The 20,642-nt window shown below is 39.1% G+C and overlaps 1 protein-coding gene across 1 annotated transcript in view; it reads left to right on the top strand.

Moving 5' to 3' along the window:
* The first annotated feature begins 8 nt into the window (after nt 1–8).
* Nucleotides 9–20,642, top strand: part of AUH (AU RNA binding methylglutaconyl-CoA hydratase) — a 112,749-nt gene continuing 92,115 nt past the window's right edge. Inside the window, exons 1-3 of the mRNA XM_033008913.2 lie at nt 9–293; nt 8,689–8,756; nt 8,854–8,941. Of these exons, the coding sequence (XP_032864804.2) occupies nt 86–293; nt 8,689–8,756; nt 8,854–8,941 (364 nt within the window). The 5' untranslated portion in view covers nt 9–85. The remainder of the gene's footprint in view (nt 294–8,688; nt 8,757–8,853; nt 8,942–20,642) is intronic.

Genomic DNA, 20,642 nt, shown 5'->3' with positions numbered 1-20,642 from the left:
CGCCCCGTGCGCGCCGCAGCAGGTCACGTGGGCGGCGGTGCCGGGGCCGGCGGTCGCGCGAGGTGGAGGCGGCGCAGGCAGCAGCATGGCGGCGGCGCTGGGCCTCCTGCGAGGCCGAGTCAGGCTGGCAGCCGCAGCCGCCGCCGCCACCTCCGCCCTCGGCCGGCCCGGCCGCCGGGCGCCGGTGCGGAGAGTCGCCGCCGCCGCTCTCCCCTCGGCCGGGAGGAGCTACGGTTCCGAGGCGAAGGAAGAGGAGGAGCTGCGGGTCCGGTACCTGGATGACGAGCACAAAGGTAACGGGGGGGAAGGCAGCGGCCGGGCGGCGCGGTGCCCCGGCTGCGGCAGCGCCCGGGCCCGGGTGACCTTTGCGCGCCCTGTGGCGGCCGCCACGGCGGGGGAGGGAGGGCCCGGGTGGGGGCTGCCCGGCGGCGAGGGGCGGGAAGCGAGCGGCGGCTCCGCCTCCCCCCCCGGCCGGAGGCTTCGTCGCAGGGTGCTACGACCTGCTGGCACGGCAACTGCTGGGCTGGGTCGGCTCGGGCTCCTTTCAGAAAGAACGCACAGTGTGTGTGGGGTGCAGCCTTCTGAGCTGGCATCTGGTGGCCACTTCAACGGGGGAAAATGAAGTTTGGCACTTGTTACATGCTTGTGTGCAGGGGCAGACAAGGATGCAGGAGTTGCATCGACGTTTTCTGTTTTGGAAAGCGTGGCTTCAGCACTCTCGCTCATCTCATCCTGCTTTCCTAGTAACCATCTCGCCCTCCTCCTTGCTTTTAGCTCTACCAGCTGCTGCTGACCTCGTTCTGCTCAACTATACCCAGTCTTGTCTTAACCCACCTGGTTAAACAAAGAAAGAAAATCCGTGCACCAGAGTGATCTGGAGCCAGTGCATCGCAACATGGACGCTTTGTACTTCCTTTTCTGGTTTGGTGCTCACCAGACTTTGGTGGTGTTCTTCCTTCAGAGGTGTTTCGCCTCCTTTGGTGTTTGTCACCATTTGCGTGCAGCAGGGCTGGGAATGGTGGAGAAACAGTCTCAGTTCCTGAGAATTTATTTTTAGATCCACGATGTTGTACCTACTTTTACAAAGAGGTCTGTAGTGAGGAGCTCTATTCACCTGCAACACATGAATCTCTTTGAGTGGATAGTATATCTTGGAATAACCATATGTTGAGATGCACAGTTCAGTTTACGTGTTTCAGCATGTTAACTCAGTTATTTCAGACTTGCTGCAGATTCGGGCAAATGACTGTGAGTTGAGTATGCCTATATATAGATTTGTATACATATACAGAGAGGTAACTTTAAAACTTTGAATTTTAGCCTGAGGCTTAGAAAATGATTCTTTTTCAAAGGAAAACTGAGGTTCTGCTTTCCTCCAAGGACAGGTTTTTCTGTCACTGTCACAAGTCAGTGAAGTTGGTGATGTAATATGATCCTGAAATCCACTTCTGTCATGGTGATTGTTCTGTCCCAACTCTTTCCAGTTCCATTAAGATGTATCTCTTTAGTCCTGTTTTCTCAACCAGCTGTGGAAGTTGGAATTCATTTTAAACATCTATTTTATTTTTTTAAGGTTATTTTAAATTGAGGGAGAGGCAAGGCAGGAGCAAAGAAGAGTTTGCAAAATGTTGGGGAGTGTCTTTGCTTGTTTGTTCTGTGCTTTACCAACAAATGGTAGAAAATACTTGAATACTACTCAAGATCATGATTTTTATTTCTGCTATTATACAACAAACAGTAGAATTAGATACTGTGTTCCAGCTGTTGAATCAGCTAGGAATCATTGCTTTTGTAATGTTACAAAGGTGTTTTGTGCTGTGTATCTATGCTAAGTTCATTGCTGAGTGGTTTTGATGCACGTACTGTAAGTTTGATAATGCCAAGAATTGAAGGAGGTTTTTGAAGGAAAGGTGCGGAGATAGCTAAAATTTTGCATGTCAGTAGCTCACCTGTTTTTATTTTTTTTGTGTGGAAAAAATCTTGGTGTTGGTTTTTCTTTCCTTCTCAGGATATACATCTTTAACTGTGGCATTAAAAATGCCCCAAATCATGGAGATAGCATTTGGAGTGTTAAATCAACTGTGGCTATCATAAGGAAGGTTTCAATCAATGTATTTTTAATTCATTAATTCTTTTCAGGAGAAGGAGTTTTCTTTGGCTCTGTCTTTCAGAAGGACATAGAAACTGATAAGGATAAGAGCAAACGTCTTGAAGTAAGCCAGAAGGAGACATAAGCTTCATATGCTTCCTTCAGAAGCACGAAGAGCAGACCACATTTCTGTGAAAGAAACATGTCTCTTGCTTCCTCCCTGTTCTGCTACTGCACACCTTCTTCCTCGCCTTGTGTGTCATCTATCTCTATCTGCTTACAGCACATACTACTCCGGATGCATTAGGATGCTAACTCCATATAAGACCCTGTGTTCTTTCTCGGGCTTCTCTAGCCTACCTTTCCTTTTTCCACTAGCTCATGTTCTAGACCTTGCCAAGTGGGACCCTGGTGCTGTTGCCTCATCATATTCTTCTATTACATACTTCATGACTATACACAGGGACAGACTCTGTCCCTCTGACAACTTTTTACAGCTCACAAATACTCACTTGTGCTGTGGTTATGCTCTTGTCCACACCTGGTCTTTCTGTGCTACTTGGAGAAGGATCTGTTGTTGTCCACGGGCTTCTAGAGCTGCGGGTGCTGAGGAGGCAGGAAAACTGACAGTAACTGTCTCACATGGGTGCACATACCTTATAGCTCTAGACAAATCTTTGCCTGCAGGCAAAGTAGCAAACTGTCCTGCTTCATAACACTTTCATGTGATATGTATACCACAGTTTTTGGGAAGTTGTCAAACATAAACTGAAATGAGACTACATTTGAAAAGGCTGGATACTGAAATTTTAACTCAAGACTTTCAAGCTTCTAAATTTGAACTGAAGTAGAATTTAATTGTAAAATACCTGTGAATTCTGAACATGTTACAACTTGTGAAGGTTTTAGCATCAGTTTTCTGTGAGTACAGGTGAATGTGAGCTTTTGCTCTTTAAGTTATAGATGGAATTAGGAGAAGTATCGCTGCAGTCTTGACTCAACTGTTAAAGTGTCACTTGCTGGAATGTGATATAAATATTTGTAAAATTTAGATTTTACACTAGAATGACTATTTGTGCTTCTATTTTCCACCTGGTTTTAGTTCATATAGAATATGTAAGACAGCCTTTTGTCCTCATCGGTTAGAAATTTAACATACATGGAATTGGCAGAACAAATACGGCCTCCGTTTAAGTTGTTTGGAGGTTGGAAACTGATAACTAGCTGGTAAGTCGGAAAGTTTTCCCTTCTTTTGCTCTTTTTAAATAAAGCAGGGTTGAGAAGATGAGCTCAACTAATTTAAAAAGTGTGGGAAAGATTTTCGTGGTGTTGAGAGGTAAAAAAGGTGCAGGTACGTGACTTTGAAGAGTGTTTTGGTATTTTTTAAAAATACTGCTTGGGACTCATCTGTATGATCTGGCACTTAAATACTTATTGATAAGCCAATCAGTGGAAATCACCAGAATTGTGCATGATACACTCACCATAGATTCTTGTTTTGCTTAAGAAACCATTCTAGAAATAGACATCTAAGTCAACTTGTCTACCTTGGTTTATCTGAGCAGTTAAGTGAGACAAGCTTAAAAAAACCTTAGCTGTCTTTGATCTTTCCTCCATTTTTCAGTGCATAATTCAGATATTTTTTTTTCCTTAGTTATGAAAAAGTACCTCTGGATAGATCATTTGTGTGTGTATACTTAATACAAATAAATGTATTTCCATAAGTACTTTTTCTGCAGATACAATGAATCTTTCTAGCTCAAACAGAATTACTGGTATGAGTGTAAAGACAGGAATTATTTGTAGGTAACTATTTAAATGTGTTTCTACCAAACATTGAGGATGAGTATTTTTTGAAAACTAAAAAGTACAAGATGAACCAGATAAAAATAATTATTTAAAGTAAGATTTCCTGCGTGCTGATAAAAACTGTAGTTAAACCACAATCTAATCACTTCACTTAAATTGGTGCACCCTGTTTTGTACAGTATAGAAAGAAATATGATCTTCTCTCTCAGCAGTTTTAAATAATTATAGCATCACTTATTTTTGCTATCACTCTTAAAATGCAAGAACCTTTCAATATGAACTACTTATATGCAAATCTCAAATTTAGTGTACACTGAAATGAGGATGCTTTTGAGAATTCGCAGGTATTTTGAACTTATCTGTCATATATGTATGTATATTTATGCTACTGAAAGACATTTTTTGTTTTTATTGTATATGACTTTTGTATAGTTTTCCCTTAAACTTTAAGAATAATATCACAGGCAGCTTTCTCTTTTGATAAAGGTAACTTGTAAGCAGACAACATATTGTACGTTTGCATATACTTTTCCTCTGATGGTTGACTAGGCAAGTAATACACAGGGATATTACTGCTTGTATTAGACAGCATTGGGAGTCATCCTAGTCCCTTGGAGAGCCTAGGTAACAGGGTGAGTTAGTTTTTAATATGTGGGTGCAATTTTTAATAGATCCACATTATTTGCTGAAGAGTGTCCTGAAATAATATGGATGAATTCCAGGAAAAACTATGAAATTAATACGGAGTTTAGCATTGTGTGAATGCTTACTCCTTTTTAGTATATCTGACACTTCTTTGACACCATACAGATACTGGAATTTCATTATTATTTCTGATATTTGTTGATGAATGTAATGATGACTGTCATGGTTTGAGCTCAGAGGGCAACTGAGCACCATGCAGACGCTAACATATCCCTTCTACCCCAGCGCTGATAAGGGACAAATAAGCCAGGCTTGGGATTTGAGATAGGACCGGGAGGGGCAAATCACCCATTATGGTCACGGACAAAAAGCAGACTTATTAGGTGAAGAAAAAAAAAGAACATACATTTATTACAGACACTAACAACAGCACTTAACAGAGTAGGACAGTGAGGAGCATTGCCACATCTTGAGAACACCTTCCCCCCACCCTTCCCTTCTTCCCAGGCTCAGCTTTGCTCCTGATATCTCTACCTCCTCCCCCAGTGGCGCAGGGGCAGGGAATGGGGGTTGCAGTCAGTGCTGCCACTTCTTCCATCTTCAGTGGGGGGAGTTTCTGGAACTTGTTCCCCCTCCTCCATCGTGGTCCCCCTCTCACAGGAGACAGTCCTCCACAGGCTTTCTCTGACATGAGTCCCTCCCACAGGTTGCAGCATTTCCTTACACTCCCGTCGTAGGTCACCAACTTTCTCCGACTGGATTCCCTCCCACGGCTGCAGCCCTTCCCGAGCTGCTCCGGCATGGGACACCCCCGCATGCTGCAATCCTCCCAGCGCTGAACTACACCAGTGGGGTGTCCCTTTTCCCACAAGACCCCGGCCTTCTTCAGGCACAGCACCTTGATCAACTAGGCAGAAGCCACAGGCCATAAATCAATGTCTGCTCCACTGTAGATCTTCATGGGTGGCAGGGGGGGCCGCCCTGCCGTCTCACCACAGGATACAGGGGGGTCTCTTCTCCGGCACACCTCCCCCCTCCTTTCTTCCTCCATTCCTCCACTGACCTTGGTGTTCACGCAGCTGCAGCAACTCCTCCTTACAAGTCCCACTGCACGTTACCACGTCCCTTCTTAAATACGTTATCGCAGAGGCGCAGCTGACGGGCTCAGTTTCCAAACAGCAGTGGAGCTGACTTGGAGCCCAGGGAGCTTCAAGAAGCTTCTCACAGGGGGCCATGTGTATAGCCCCCTCCCCTACCACCAAAAAACCCCACCACTCACACATAGATTTTTCAAATAATTAAAAATTTTTGAAAGGATAGCTGTATGTGAGTGCTTTAGGAAGCATGAACCGTGATTAAATGCTTCAGATGATGTAACAGGTATTTTAAAATGCATAAAAATAAGTTTTCTGTGTAAGTAACAATATTTGTCAGAATGATTACTTGTATAGCAGTATTGTCTGAACATTTTGCCTTTTTTTTTTTTTTTTGTCTCTTTTTAATTGAGTTGGTGGAACTCTGCAGTTTTATATAGAGCCTGATTATTCCTTTTTGCCCTGGTTAGGGAAATTTATCCCATCTAAAATTGATATACCCATGTGACTAGGGGTTTAAGATTTGTTGAATGCGCAAAATAGAGAAGGCTTGCCTTAAACATTTTTTGCCAGGAGAATCTTGGGTTGGAGTGAGGAAGGGAGAGGGATTAAATTCTCAGCTGGAAGTCAAGAAGTCTACTTTTCAATTTCTGTTTTTCAACTTTGAGCAGGTACTTTATGTAGTTTTGTCACTAATTAATACATTGGGAAAACTGCAGTATTAAAACCCCCAATAATTTAAGGATGCCCATGTACTATAGAAATGGCATATTAGAACAAAACTAACTCAAATGAGAATTCAAAGAATGTCTTTTACATACATCACTGCAATATATAGTTTATGTGTTGTAATTCTTTTATGCTTTCCCTGTTGCAGTTCTTCAGCTTTTTTTCCTGTTTAAGAAATAGAACAGCTTTGTGGTTGTCATATGTATTTACCTCTTATTTTTCTGGAGAGGGAGGCAGAAGTGATAGATTTATGAGTTGATATGGCACTGCTAGGAAGAATCAACTTGTATGATCATCTCATCATAGGAAAAAATATTAAATGTGCTTTAATGTTAATTGTAAATTCCTTCTGAATACACCAATATTGGTGGTGGAGCTGCACTGCAGTCATTGGGCTTTGAAGGGAAGAAATAAAATACAAGTATAATTAAAAAGTGTCATTGCTGTTGGAAAATAGCATGTTTCTGAGAAGGACTTTATTCTCTTAACTGAAGAACATTTTGGAGAAGCATCTCGAGTTTATTCAGATGTCATATTTGTAGTGTGCCTTACAGTTTGAAATCAAAGCCAGGTCAAGTGTCTCATTGTTGCTTTAACGTGTGGTGAGCATGTGGAGTATTTGAATTTAGAGTAATCCTCCTGAAGAATAAGTTGTGACAGTAGAAGAAAAGTGCTACAGCACTACTCCCCATTGCTTAACAAAAAATAAACATATTGCTGTGTAAGTGCTGAATAAGGACCCTTGCAGGAGGTCCTACATGAATCCCTCCAGCCATGCAGATGAACAGGTAGGAATTCAGGCTTACAGAACAAGGGCAAGGGAGTGAAGATCATTTGGGTTAGCCAGGCTCCTCTCCCCTTTTAGGAGGTATCTATACATAGCAATTGATTGTTCCCTGGGAGGGAGCAAGAGTCATGTGTGCTCTATTACTTGGGTTTAACCATTTTTATTGGAGTCTTGAGAGTGATAGCTGGTGAATGGAGCACTTCTGTTTCAAACTGGTAGCTGCACAAGGAGCAGGAGCTCTCTTTAATCTCATTTTGTGTGAGTGTACGTGCATGTACACGCATGAGAAGAGGAAAGGGAGTGGGGTCAAGCACTGATGGGTCAGTCCTGTGGGAGGACAGGTTTCCCTGAAATAAAAGAATTAGTGTGTGCTGAGATGACAGGACAGGCTGTCTGTGGAGGCTACAAGAGCCAGGTTGCATACAGATTATCTGTGTAAAGATGAGTGGTGAAGTAGTAAATAACTGGGCAAATACTGAGTTATTTTGCATTTATTTTTTCATCTTGTAGATTGATGGCAATACTGTGGGCATTTTTGTTTGAGATCGAGAACTCCCATTTTGTCTTTTATTCCTGGTCCATGCCCTAGTCCTTTGTCTTTCTCCCCTTACTCCTGTATTCTCCATGTAAAAAAAGTCCTTACCAGTAAGACCTTACCATGGCTGGATCAATTTAATATCCATTTAATAAGACTGTTGGCTGGTGTTTAGAATTCAGGGAATTGTAGTGCGTTCAGAAAGTAATTGTCTAAAAGATTGCTATAGGCTTGGTAAACTTAGACATTACCAAGATAAACTTTTTAGAATTTTTCTGTTTGATAATCATGCCTGTTAAGCTGAGGGGAGCAAAATAAGGACAAACAAATGGTGTTTCTGCAGCAACATTCAAACCAACGCATGTGTAATCAGTCAGTGACACAACTGATGTCTGACTGGACTAAGGGAGCAGGGAATGTGCGGTTGGAGCTGTGTATCAAGCACTGAGCACAGTTTTTGTGGCTTGGGGTATAATTTTTATATGTTTTTTTTCTTTTTAAACAAAAATTCAGGTTTCCCATTGGTAGCATTCTTTCCATGTTTGTGACTTCATTTTATGTGTATCAGAGTTGCTAGTCTTAGCTGTGGTAGCACTTCTGGATTTAACATGTCTCTGAAGGCAGGCTGTCTAAATATGGAATGATATGCTTTACAATTAAGTATTTTCCCTGATTGCATGTCAGCACTTCACACACACACATGAAATTTGTGTATGCAGTTGTGTAATTCTACATTAAACTTTTGTAAGCATAATTTCCATGTGAAGGTCTTAAGGCCATATTTTTGTTCTTAAAATGTAATTTCTGTTGAACATGACATGTTTAGCATTGGAAAACATATGTCTTTATTGTCTTACAAAAACTCTGTAGTTAAGTGATTACACTAGCATTTTTTTTTTCAATCCTCAATGCTTTTTCTATAATTTCAAAATAATAATTTACATAAATAATATTTATTTTACTACACTATAACAATGATACAACTTTTCTTCCCCTCCAGGAATTGTGGTGCTTGGATTAAACAGATCTTACGCCAAGAATGCACTTAACAAAAACCTTCTAAAAATGGTAAGTGAAAAGAATAATTTTTAGTATAAAGGTGAAGTATTGGAATTAAGCTCTTTAAAAAGTGTTTGGTTATTCCCCTTCCTCCTTTTCTCTGTAGATGTCAAAAGCTGTGGATGCTTTGAAATCTGATAAGAAAGTACGAACTGTTATATTCCGGAGTGAAGTCCCAGGAATATTCTGTGCTGGTATGCAAACTTAATTTTCCTGAGAAGCTGGAAATCTGTATCTCATATTGCACAAAAAAAGCCCAGATTTTAAGGAAATGTGTCTTCTGTATATATTCATCTCAGTAGCAAACAAAATGTTTTTGCATGATTTTTCTCAATTGCTAACAAGATCTGAATATTGGTTTTATACTTTCTGTGTCATAAAGTGTTTCAAAGTATGTAATAGATTATTAATGGTGGTGGAAAACTATTTAATTGAACTCCTAGAAAGTCTTGCATGTACTTCAGAATGAGGACCAAGTAATGCTAGAGGCCTTGTAAAGAGGCTGTGTAAAAAGCTGTATCAAAACTGTATTTTAAACACATTAAAAATAACTTCAATTAAAGAAACATAATTAAAATTCATTATAAACGTGACTGCTGCAGGCTTAATATATTCTCAAATTAAAAAAAAAAACCCAAAACAAAACAAAAACACACACCGCAGTCCACATATTAGGCAGTACATGTGTCTTGCCAAAATGCTCAAGAAAATAAAAGCTCTCAACTATCAAACACTGGGAAACAGAATTTATCAACATGTCAAAATTGATTGAAGCAACCATGTCTTTTGTGGCTATCAAGTGAATAGTCATCTCATTTTCAGATGGCCTATCCAGTTCTTACTTTGTTCAAATTTAATTTAAATCCATTTGAAATTGCAAACAGAGGTCAGTCGTTTCTTCTTTCTAACATATGAATAGTACTGTCAGGAAAGAGGAGAACAGTTCTAAAATCTTTCTTTTCTGATAATTTATGCAGTCATTAAGCTTGCTAGCCAAACATAATTATTTATTAATAGTAATTAATAAGTAATTACTGTTAATAATGTTGATAATTATGTCAATAATTAAGAAGTAACTAATTATTAACATAATTAATTAAGGTTTAAATGCAAAATAGTTTTTCCAGTTTTTACATATATAGCATAGATAAGTACTTTTAGTTGAGTTTAAAATCATTTTTTGTTGCTTTTCAAATCTGTTTTCATCCAGATAGTTTGTCACTTACAAGACTTCTGAAAAGAATTGTCTTGAAAAAAGGGAGTAATAAAGTCAGCATTTAATAATACATATAAATAGGTTAAATATGCATATATTAATCAACATATTTAATTTAAAGGTTATATCTTGCTTTAAAACAAGAAGTTTTAAAGATCAGTAACTAGTAATCTTTAGGAAAAAGTTTTAACAGCTGTGGTTTTTAAACTGATGAAGTACACAACATCAGAGCAACAAATGCAAATGGGGTTTCAAGTTAGGTGTTATGTGTGTCCTATAAAAAGATGGCCATTAGTTGAGATTTGTTATCAACTGTTTTTTTTTTTTTTTTATTTTATTTTTTATTTATCATTCATTCATTTTATGGTGCTGTCATACTGGAAATATGAGAGCAGAAATACTGATTTTTGAGGGAGAGGATCTCAGGTATGCTATTAATATTTTATTTATGAGCTCCAGATACTTATTCAGTATGCTTTCTTGGCTGACTTTGCAGAGCTCTTTCGGTATTAAGATTTAACATAGGCATTGTTGCCTGTTTGGCTGAAAAAATAACAATGTAGAATATGTATAAAGAGCTGACTGTAGACAAGATGTGAGGATGTTTATGTGTGGACATCAGGAAGAGAAATTAGACCTGAAAAGAGGAGTGTGGAAGACTTGGGCTGGATACCTATATCCATGACTTACATCAGGGAGTAGAGACATAGTGTAGACCATGTGTCTATAATTTAAAAAAAAGTGACCGATAAGAGGAGGGTCTTAAGAAAGGAAGCTCCTGCAGCTGAACCAGTGAAATAAAGGATGTTCCGAAAGTGGTAACTGAAATTCAGGGTGAATTGGAAGACTTGAGGCAGAGCTTGTCAATGAAAGTAGGCAGAAAGAGCTCAGTGGCTGGCTGGGTTGCTTCTGTAGGTGACTTTAAGCAGTGTCTGTAAGGAGAATGAAACTAGAGAAAGCATAGTGGGTCATGGAGAAAACAGGTAGCGGGTTAGGGAAGTATGCTGAAGGAACATACTGGATGTACCAAGACGTTTTCTGGAGGGAACTAATGAAATTCAGTAGAACAGAAGAAAGCAGTTTCAAACTGAAATGTTAAAGGGCAATATGTTTTTTCAAGAACACTTAATTTCCTTAAAAAAATGCAAGGATCATCCTGTGAAATGTCACATTTTCTTATGCATTATAGTGCAATTCAGCTAGGCTAAACTTTTAATGTTTGTTTTATTTTTTGTATTTCCTCAATTGTGTTTTCTTGCTTGCATGTGTGGGAATGTATGTTTTTAAAAATATATTTTTTAATGTTTTTTTTGGACCACCATCTGACGTTTTACAGACCGCAGATTGAGAAACTTTGTCCTAGAATGTAATTCCCTTTTATGTGTTGAATTAAATCCAGGATCCTTAAATCTTGCCATTCCTCAGCTATCAACAAAAATCTGTGAAAGCCACAAGCCAAGTGTCTTGTTTCCTTCTAAGGGCTAGTCCATAAACATGACATCTTAACTGTTTTTCACCATGACAGTGTGGGTGATTAAAAGATTTAAACTCTGTTGGTGACTGATGTGGATTTGAGTATGATTCCAAATTACGGAATTTTCACATGGTGAAATGGGGGGGGGAGGGAAAAATTATAGAAGGCTACAGAGATCTGTTAGCAATCTTATCCTTTCATTTCTGCATAAAGATTTGCTTTGAATCTTTTACCACTTTTTTCTTTGTATTTTCTTTCCTATGCTCCATACATCCATGGGTTCAGAAAGTTCCTCATTAATGCTCTAGTGCTGATCAGAAGGGACACCTAGAAGTCAAAGAAGAGCTTGGCTGGAATTAAGGATGCATTATGTGTATGAGGTCTTCTTGTGCTTCCATCAGAAGTGCTCTGGCTCTGAGTCACTTCTTGGCCCATTTCTTTCTCTGTCTAAACCTGATTAAATAAAATATTGACCTTTCTGGAGTGAACATGTATGATCAGTCCTGGCCTATGTAAGCCTATGCTGTGCGCCTGCCCAGTTCTGCAGCCAAGGCAGGTGAGTCTTTTCATCAGTCTTTTTATTTCCTGGCAGTGTTCCATCCTTGAGGAAGGGAGGGTCTGTGCATGGGATAAGGCAGGTGTCCCATGGGTAAAAGGTCTGTGATCAAGTAATTAAGAGCTGTGCTGTGTTCACACAAAGGGGTGAATTACATTTACACAGGCAGTTTTAATAGCTTTGTTTTTCATTATTAATGTAATTTTAACATATGTATGCTAGTGATATTGCTCAGGTAGTTTTGTGAGCAGATTTTCAGGATTTTTCATCTTCAAAAAATCTCTGGAAGTGCAGGTGTGTGCATAGTACTTGTTGGGTGGAAGAGAGGAAGGACTGTCATCAAGTTGGTGCAAAACCTTATTTTGAAGTGGCAGTGTATTCTGGAGACAATCTTAGAGCTTCTACTGACCTTAACTACATGATGTCTGAAAGAAGGTACAAATAAACCACATTGTCTAAGAGCTAGTTTTTTGGTTTTCAGACAGTTTTCAATAATGTTTGTTGTCCAAAGAGTTGAACAACCTAATATTACACCTTAAAGCTTTTGCTGTTCCGCTTCATAAGGCTTTGAATAAAAGGCAAAATAATATTTATAAAACTTTCAGTTATTATGGAATGTTGTATTTGGAAAAGTTGTTTTGGCAAGCTGAGGCATGCTGTGTGATTCCAAGTCCTCTTTCCTTTTTTTTTCCCCTTTCTGACTCTTGTCTGTGTGTTTGGTGACATGAAATGGGGATTACATTATATTTTGCAATTACCAGTTTTGGATATTTGAGATCAGGTAATACACTTTTCTTTGTAAACAGTTTTATTTGTTGATGGTTACAGTAATTAAAGAAACAGACTCCTTTTATATTCTTTTCCTTTCCCATTTCCACCTGCTGTTGCTTGTACTGTTGTTTCCCTTAGGACTGTCATGTTCTCCAGTCCTCTTTTCATGTCCTGTCAAGAAGGCACTTCCATGTGTTTTAAAAAAATTTATTCCCCATATGTTTGTCCCAGGCAGTAACTTACTGGCCCATAGTCCATTGGTTCAATTTGCAGCTCATACTAATAAATAAAACCCTATACTACTGTTCTACAGTTTAGAGTAGCTACTGTTTTATTTTTCTTCCGCTGGTGCCTAGCCAACCAGGACAGTTGCTTAACCCTTACTGTTTCAGTCCAATCAGATTGTTTCTTTCCTAAAAGTCCATATGTGAGTTGTGGTCAGTTTCCCTGCATCCATTCACCCTCTGTTGATACACACAAAAATTCTGCCATCTCATAGGGGAGGAGAATGAAATGCTGTGATTCCCTAGAGGACCAGACCACTTACAAATTTCTTTTTGCATGGAAGAGTTAGAAGGAGAGCTTTCAGGGGCAAGAACCTCTAACCTGAAATTTGGTTTTTTTTTTGGTGACCGTGTTTAAAGTATAATTGTTATGAACAGGCTCTTCAGTATTGCTTCTCCAAAGTGAACTACACTAATTGAAATAGAGGTTGTGAGACTGATGAGTTAATTGCTTTGTATATTTGTACGCACGAAGAAAGCTGTGGAGCAATTGTTAGTTGACAGATTTGAAAAAATGTTGTTCTTTGGAGACCTTATTTCAGAAATTTTTGAGACATATTAGAATATGGATAGTTAACATTTTTATTTTAACCAGCTTTCAAGACTATTTGAAAAATTTGGGTATTGGAGGTTTTCAGAGCACTTTGACCTAACAGTCACTGCTGCTTGGCCAATAAAGCCCCCTCTTGGGAAAGCAGAATTAATATTTCTGCCAGCAAAAATTCATCATTTGGGTCTGTGGTGTGAGTAAAGCCAACACAAATGCTTTTCCTGTTGGCATAACTTGTCTACACCAGAATTTTGTTTCCAGCACAGCTGAATTGGCTCTATGGTGTGTGGTTCCCAGCTGCCATTTCCAGCTGGTGTAGTTTTTCTGGCAGAGTTTTAAGAAGTAGACAAGCCTGGTAGAGCAGATCCTTTAAGACCTCTTTGTTTATGAGGATTTGATGTGGAGGAGAAGAGGAGTTCAATAATAGCCCTCAAATACTTGGAACTACTCTTACTTTTGTAGAACTGGCAAGGGTAGTAGGGAAGTATTACTGTGGGTGTAGTGTCCTTTTTTTCCTTCCAGTCTCTGTTAAGCAAGTGAGGAGAGAGGGTATATTGTCCCAGAGCATATTTTGGTCCTCCAGATTCCAGCTCCTGCACAGGGTCTGAGAAGAGAGTTCATGTGTTACTCCACTGTTCCCTTCTGAGGATACAGTTTACCCATGAAAATATCTTAGTGTCTTCTGAATATTTTTGTTGCTGTTGTACATTTCATTCCCCCCCAGAATACTTACAGAGGTAGACTGTAGCTAGGTTCTTTCCTCTTTTTTTCATTCCAGACTTTCATGAAGGTTCAGATTCAAACATTCTAGCTGCTTGTGCACTACTAGACTCAATGACAGTTGGCTTTACCCTAGAGCAATGAATTACGTGCAGTCTGGCAGGTTGGTCAGCCATGTGACAGCTATGTCTTGTGAGTGTGTGCACAGTAATCTGATGAGTTGGGGTCTACATCTTGCATTTGTCTGACATCGATTATTTTACATCTTAATTTTGTTTCTGATGTTGTTTTTCAGAAAGAACTAATAGCTGCACATGTTGAACAACTGAGCCAATAAAGAGTTCAGTTAGGATTGTTGTTTGATGTCCTAATCTATTCAGAAGAAAATCCCAATAAGAAAATCTGGTTTAAGTATCTTTGTTTTGAAGGTACCTCAGTCAGATAACTCGCAACTACTCCTCTACCTTCTACCTTGACGTGACATACAGAATTTCAGAAGTAATTGGAATGACTTTTTTTTTCAAGAGCTAGAAGATTTCGTCTTAAACAAAAGTTTGTTCCCAGCTGTGAGAAGGGCTGCTGTGTTCTTAATTGATCACTTACATGATTCTAGTATTGGAATGTAGTTCAGATGAATTCATGATGTTGTTTGATGCGTGTTATTCTGCCCATGTGTACTTTAACCTTGTGGCTAATTGTAGAACAAAGTACTGGGAAATTAACAGGTAAAAATTACGTGTAGTTAGTACTGCGCATGGTGGCACAGTATATAGCTGCATGCTTAGTTTATGATGCAAAAATACATAACTATGCATACACCTTTTAGCTGCAGAAAAAAGATGACTGGGATGTTTCCAGGAAGTTTTTCAATAAGAATGAGAGAATATAACCACATTTGTTTTCATTATCTCTTGAAGAGTGAATCCATTCCTGTTGAGGAGGCAGTGGGGGAGGAATGGGGTAGGAAGTTGGGTGGAACTGTCAAGAACAGTACAGTTTTATTTCAGCTCTAATCAACTATGAAGCTTTCAGCTAAGAATCACTTGTTGGCCTTCTTATTGATGATTGAAATGCCTAACTTGAGGAAATTGTAGGGAAAGGTTTTTTTAATTTGTTCAGCTTTCTTAAAGTTTTTCTGTATTTGGGAGTAGAATTTTTAAACCAGTGTATTGCATTTACATTACAAGGTTTTGGTATCAGGGAGTAGCCTCTCTGAGAAGAGATCAGGAGCTGTCCCTGTATTGGACACAGAGAGCTCCAGCCAGCTCATAAACAGTCCCATGGCTGCCTAAAGCTGAGCCTGTCCGCCACGCTGGTGACACCTCTGTGATAGCATATTTAAGAAATGGTAAAAAACCACATGCAGCAGCTGTGAGAGAGAAGAGTGAGAAAAACTGTGAGAGAAAAAACCCTGCAAACACCAGGGTCAGTAAGAAGGAGGGGAAGAAGGTGCTCCAAGCTCCAGAGCAGAGATTCTGTTGCAGTCTGAGGAGAATCAGGCTGTCCCCCTGCAGCTCATAGAGGACCGCTCTGGAGCAAATAGCCACCTGCAGACTGTGGAGGACCCCACACTGGAGCATCTGGACTTCCCTGAAGGAAGCTGCAGCACATGAGGAGCCCTCTGAGGACCAAGTTCTTGGTAAGAGTTGTGGTCTGTGGAGAGTAGCCTACGGAGGAGCAGATTTTCTGGCAGGTGAGCCCATGAGGGACCCACGCTGCAGCTGTCTGTTCCCAAATGACAGCACCCCATGGAAGGGATCCATGCTGGCAGAACTGCAGCCCATGAGAGGGACTTAGAGTAGTTTGTGAAGGAATGTATCCTGTGGGAGGAACCCTATGCTGGTGCAGGAGAGAAGTGTAAGCAGAAAGAAATGGCAGAGGTAAAGTCTTACGATCTTAGTGCAGCCCCCATTTCCCATCCCCTCTGTGATGCTCAGCAGTGGGGAAAGAGGTAGAAGAATTAGTAGTGAAGTTGAGCCATGAAAGAAGGAAGGGGGGGAAGGTGTTTTTAGTTTTGTTTTTGTTTCTCACTATCCAACTCTTTTTAATTGGCAGTAAATCAAATTTATCTTTCCGAAGTTGAGTCTGTTTTACCCATGATGGTAACTAGTGAGTGATCTCCCTGTTCTTACCTTGACCCACGAGCTTTTAATTGTATTTTCTCCCCCATCCTACTGAGGAGGGGAAGTGAGAGAGTGGCTCAGTGGGCACCTGGGTGCCAGCTGAAGTTAACACACCATAGCCAGTTTTTGTGGATTTTCCAAAATAAGACTGAAGCAAGACCTTTATTCTTAAGGAACTATGAAATTGAGGATGGACTGATCATATGATGTCTCAGAGGAACTTGTGTAAAAAATGGGCTAAATGAAAGGTTTCTCTCGAGTTGAGTGAGTAGGGACCAGTACTGTGTAATTAGTATTGTACAGAAGCTAAAGTAGATTAACTTCAACAGAAGAGATTAAATTCTTTCGTCCATCCCCTATTTGAGATGCAAGATGCTTTTCATCAAGCTTGTGCAGGACAGCTGCTTAGATGTCTCTCTCTTCTTACATTGTGTGCTCTAAACACTTGCCTATGTGGTACTGTTTGTCCCTCTCCTCTAATTTTTAAGTTTTCTAATGACAACTTTAGTTTAGTTACTCCTTTAGTGCCTGAAGCAATCTATAAAAACATTATATTTCTGTCTAAGAAAGACTGCATTCTTCCACTGATTGAAGTTTATTTGAATTGAAAGTACTTTAAACCACAGTGTATTTTTCTCCTGTATTGAAGTTTTTCATAGGCTTTTGCAGCAGTAGAGACATCTTTATTCATATCTAGTATTGCCACAGCATAAAACGTAAAAAAAAAAAGTTTCTGATAATTGTTTGTATTCAGCTGAGATGCTAGTTGTGGATATTTCCCTGAAATTTTTTTTCCTTTTTTGGTCTTAAATGAGCTGTAGACCATAGCTCAGTGTGATTTGTTAGCAGAAAGCTGATGAATAACAAATTTAAGATCAGGCTGTTAGTGAAAGATAAATTGTGAAAGCCAGCTAGAGAGCCATCTTTTTAGCAGTTTCTCTCCTTGATTGATGTAATTTTCAGATTTGCCTTTTCAAGCTGATGAAACATAACATCTGACCATTCCTTCTCTTATGTGGCTTGTGACATCTCATTCAAAAGTGGAAATATGAAAGGTTAATTTACCTCAGTAATATAAACATTCTTCTTTCTCCTTCCCCATTAGAACTGAAGCCATCTTGGACTTGAGATCCCTCCTATTACTTAAGATACACCTAAAAAACCAAATCTGTCTGAATTGGTCCTCTAGTTATGTGGTGATTCTTGCCAAGCAGAATCAACATTTTTGTGGACAGTGTCTTAATAGGAATGATAAAGCTAGTGCTTTACTAGCATGAGACTTACCTAAGGCTGGACCCTAATACAATAACATGGAACTACAAACCAACACACATGAACAGATAACTGAATGTCATTTCATTAATGAGAATAAATATAACTATATAGCTTGCAAACAAGCAAATTAAATAGAATCTTGAACAGTTGCGGTTTTCTGAGATGTTTGAAACTGACAGAGTGCTAGATGTTTTGGATGGTAACAGAAATCATCCAGAAGTGTCCTCAGTAGAAATTCGTAGTGACTTGGTGTGACACCTTGGCACAAGCAGTAGCTGTGGAGAAGCATCTTCAGATGTGTTCCAGAATTTAAATGAAGTTGACATCTTGTAAAGATGATTATGAAGCAGTGAAAGGCACCTCACTGGAGTACCTGGAATAGTGAAATGTATGTGCAGGCCTTACTTAAAGTTCTATAATGAATTTTCAAATAGCAAAGTCTTTTTTGGAGTGGATTTTACCAGAATAGACTAAATGAAAATGGAAAAGATATCAGATGGATGCAGAACATCTTGCATTGTGAAAACTAAAATGGTTAAAAACTGGTTTTAAAGTTGCTGAAATCAGATGAAGATCACTTTAACAGAAAGATACAGATTATTGAATAGCCCTATGAATAGTAAATTGATACGGATAACTTTTGGCTAGACTTCTGCTACCCAGACACCACTGGTAAATGCATTTGTGTTTAGATGAGGAACTTATTTTCAGTTTCTATTATGTACATCTGAACATTTGACTTTCCGCTGCAGTGTCTAAGGTCCAGATCTGTTCCATAAGTATTAAGTCAAATTGAGTAGTCACCTCCATTTGAAATACCAACAGACATGAGATGGGTATTTGACATCTTGATTTGTGAAGAAAGGTTGCTGGTTTTCTTCAGTTTTCTGAGGTAGGTTGTTACAGTGCATTCTGATGCACTTAGAGCTACCATACCCTATACCCTTGTGTACTAAGTGCCTATGGCACCTGGTTTCTTTATTGGTGAGGGTACTGAGCCTGCTTTGCCATTTATATCCTTAGCTGAGAAAACCTGCTGGCAAAAATAATCTGATCTCAAGTACTTGGTGGTAATGTGTGCTGTAAATAGAATACATGTGCGTAACACATGGCAAAAATAGTTATTGCATGGTAAAGAATTATTTTCCACTTGCTTTTGAAAAGATTAAAACGACCGTATACCAGAGGTATTTAGACATATCTGAATCTATGGCATTTTCATATTAAGACAATTAACAACAGTTAGTTTCTTCTATGTTCTATAAATGATGTAGAGTAACACACAATGCAACTATGTATATGTGTGCTAATATGAAGAAAAACTTCCAATAATTAAATTTTTTTACTTTTCTTTTGTCTTTGCCTGCTGCTTACACTGGTTTCCTTTAAGGATGCCTTTGTTGTAGGCTTACTGCAGTAAAAGATACTTCTTTGCAGTATCTAGATTGAATGTGCAGCTCCGGAAAGCTAGAGGAGAACAAAATAACTGATTCCATGTAATTGTAGCATAGAGTTGCTTATATATTCACAGTTATGATATGTACATGCAGTGTTGTAGGAAAAGGTCAAGACCTGTCCATAGTACAGATGGTATGAATCTTGTATGTAGTTTAGTTTTTCTATATACTGTCGGTGGACATTTGTTTTGTACCTTTCAAAATGTTTTCTTTCGTAAAAGTAATATAGGTAATATGAAAATGAAGAAATTCTGAAGTTTCTCTTCAGATCATTTTCTTCTTGTAAAATTTTTACTTTTTCCCTATTTAAGTGCTGATCCCATATGTATGTTTTAATAAATAGAAATTGAGATGTGCTTCTGTTTATGCAGATCAGGCTATTTTTTTCTTGTCTTACACCAAAAAAATTGTAAAAGAAATTATGTGACTCTTAGTCAGATCCTGCCTGTTTTAGGCCCCCAAAAGCTATTTAATGATAAAAAGGTGAAGTTATGTAGTTATCTACAACGCCCCTCAACTTCATGTTAGTAGTCTGTGTTAGTAGTGAAACAGCAGGGTTTTGTAGGATATAAGAAATTTAGGTCTAAAATAGTCTCTTGTTGACATTTTAATATTTATTTGTGGAGTTTCTGTCACCAGCTGGAACTTGCTGACTGCATGTGGATGGACATGGTTTTTAAGTGATTGAGCTCTGGGCTCAAATACCACCAATCTGTGTAATTTGTTAAGCTCCTCCAGATGGCAGGTAATATTGCAGTGTTGGATCTCCTTTTCTTTACTTTCTTTCTCTGAAGTAATTTGCTGACAAGTCTGTTGGATGGCCTTTTAAAAATAGAAGAGATCAAATACCTCTGAAGTATTTTAAAATAACAAGTGCTTAGAAAATAGAATTGAGTTTGCAACATAGGTGCTGAAAAAATATTCAATGGATGGGAAATTCTGCTATTTGTAAGCATTTTCAATTACTTTTCTGAGTCAGTTTGAAGCCTTTGGGGCACTGGGAATAAGGGGAAGTACTGCTTGTGAGCTGCTTGACTTGGTGCTTATGAGAAATAGAACTGCAGCTGCTGTTTTCCTGTCTGACTTTTGTGTGAACAAAGCATAATTAAGAGATGTTCCTGCTCATGGCTCAAATGCTTACAAGTCCTTACTTTCACACAGTACTGCATGGAATGGCAAGACTTTGGCCTTGAGTGCTGGCCCAGAATTAATATGAGCCAGAGATGTTTGTGCATGAATGCCAGCCATTTTAATGCTTTTTTTTTTTTGGGGGGGAGGGAAGTTAAAGATTTAAGCTTTCTGAATAGACTTAAAGTGGCCAAAGCTGAGCTCCGTATCTTTAACCTTGAAGGCTTTTCTTCTCCTATTTGAGTTTTCCCACATAAGTCCTTGTTTTTCTCACCTGCTATAGCTTGAAAAGGTTCCCAGTCAAGCTCAGCAGTCACCTATCTAATCTTTCTAAAGCCATT

The sequence above is a fragment of the Tyto alba genome, unplaced genomic scaffold (assembly GCF_018691265.1).
Source record: "Tyto alba isolate M040663 unplaced genomic scaffold, T.alba_DEE_v4.0 Super-Scaffold_13, whole genome shotgun sequence".
NCBI classification, from domain to species: Eukaryota; Metazoa; Chordata; class Aves; order Strigiformes; family Tytonidae; genus Tyto; species Tyto alba.
The sequence above is the reverse complement of the archived record's forward strand: the minus strand, read 5'-3'. Positions and strand labels throughout refer to the sequence as shown.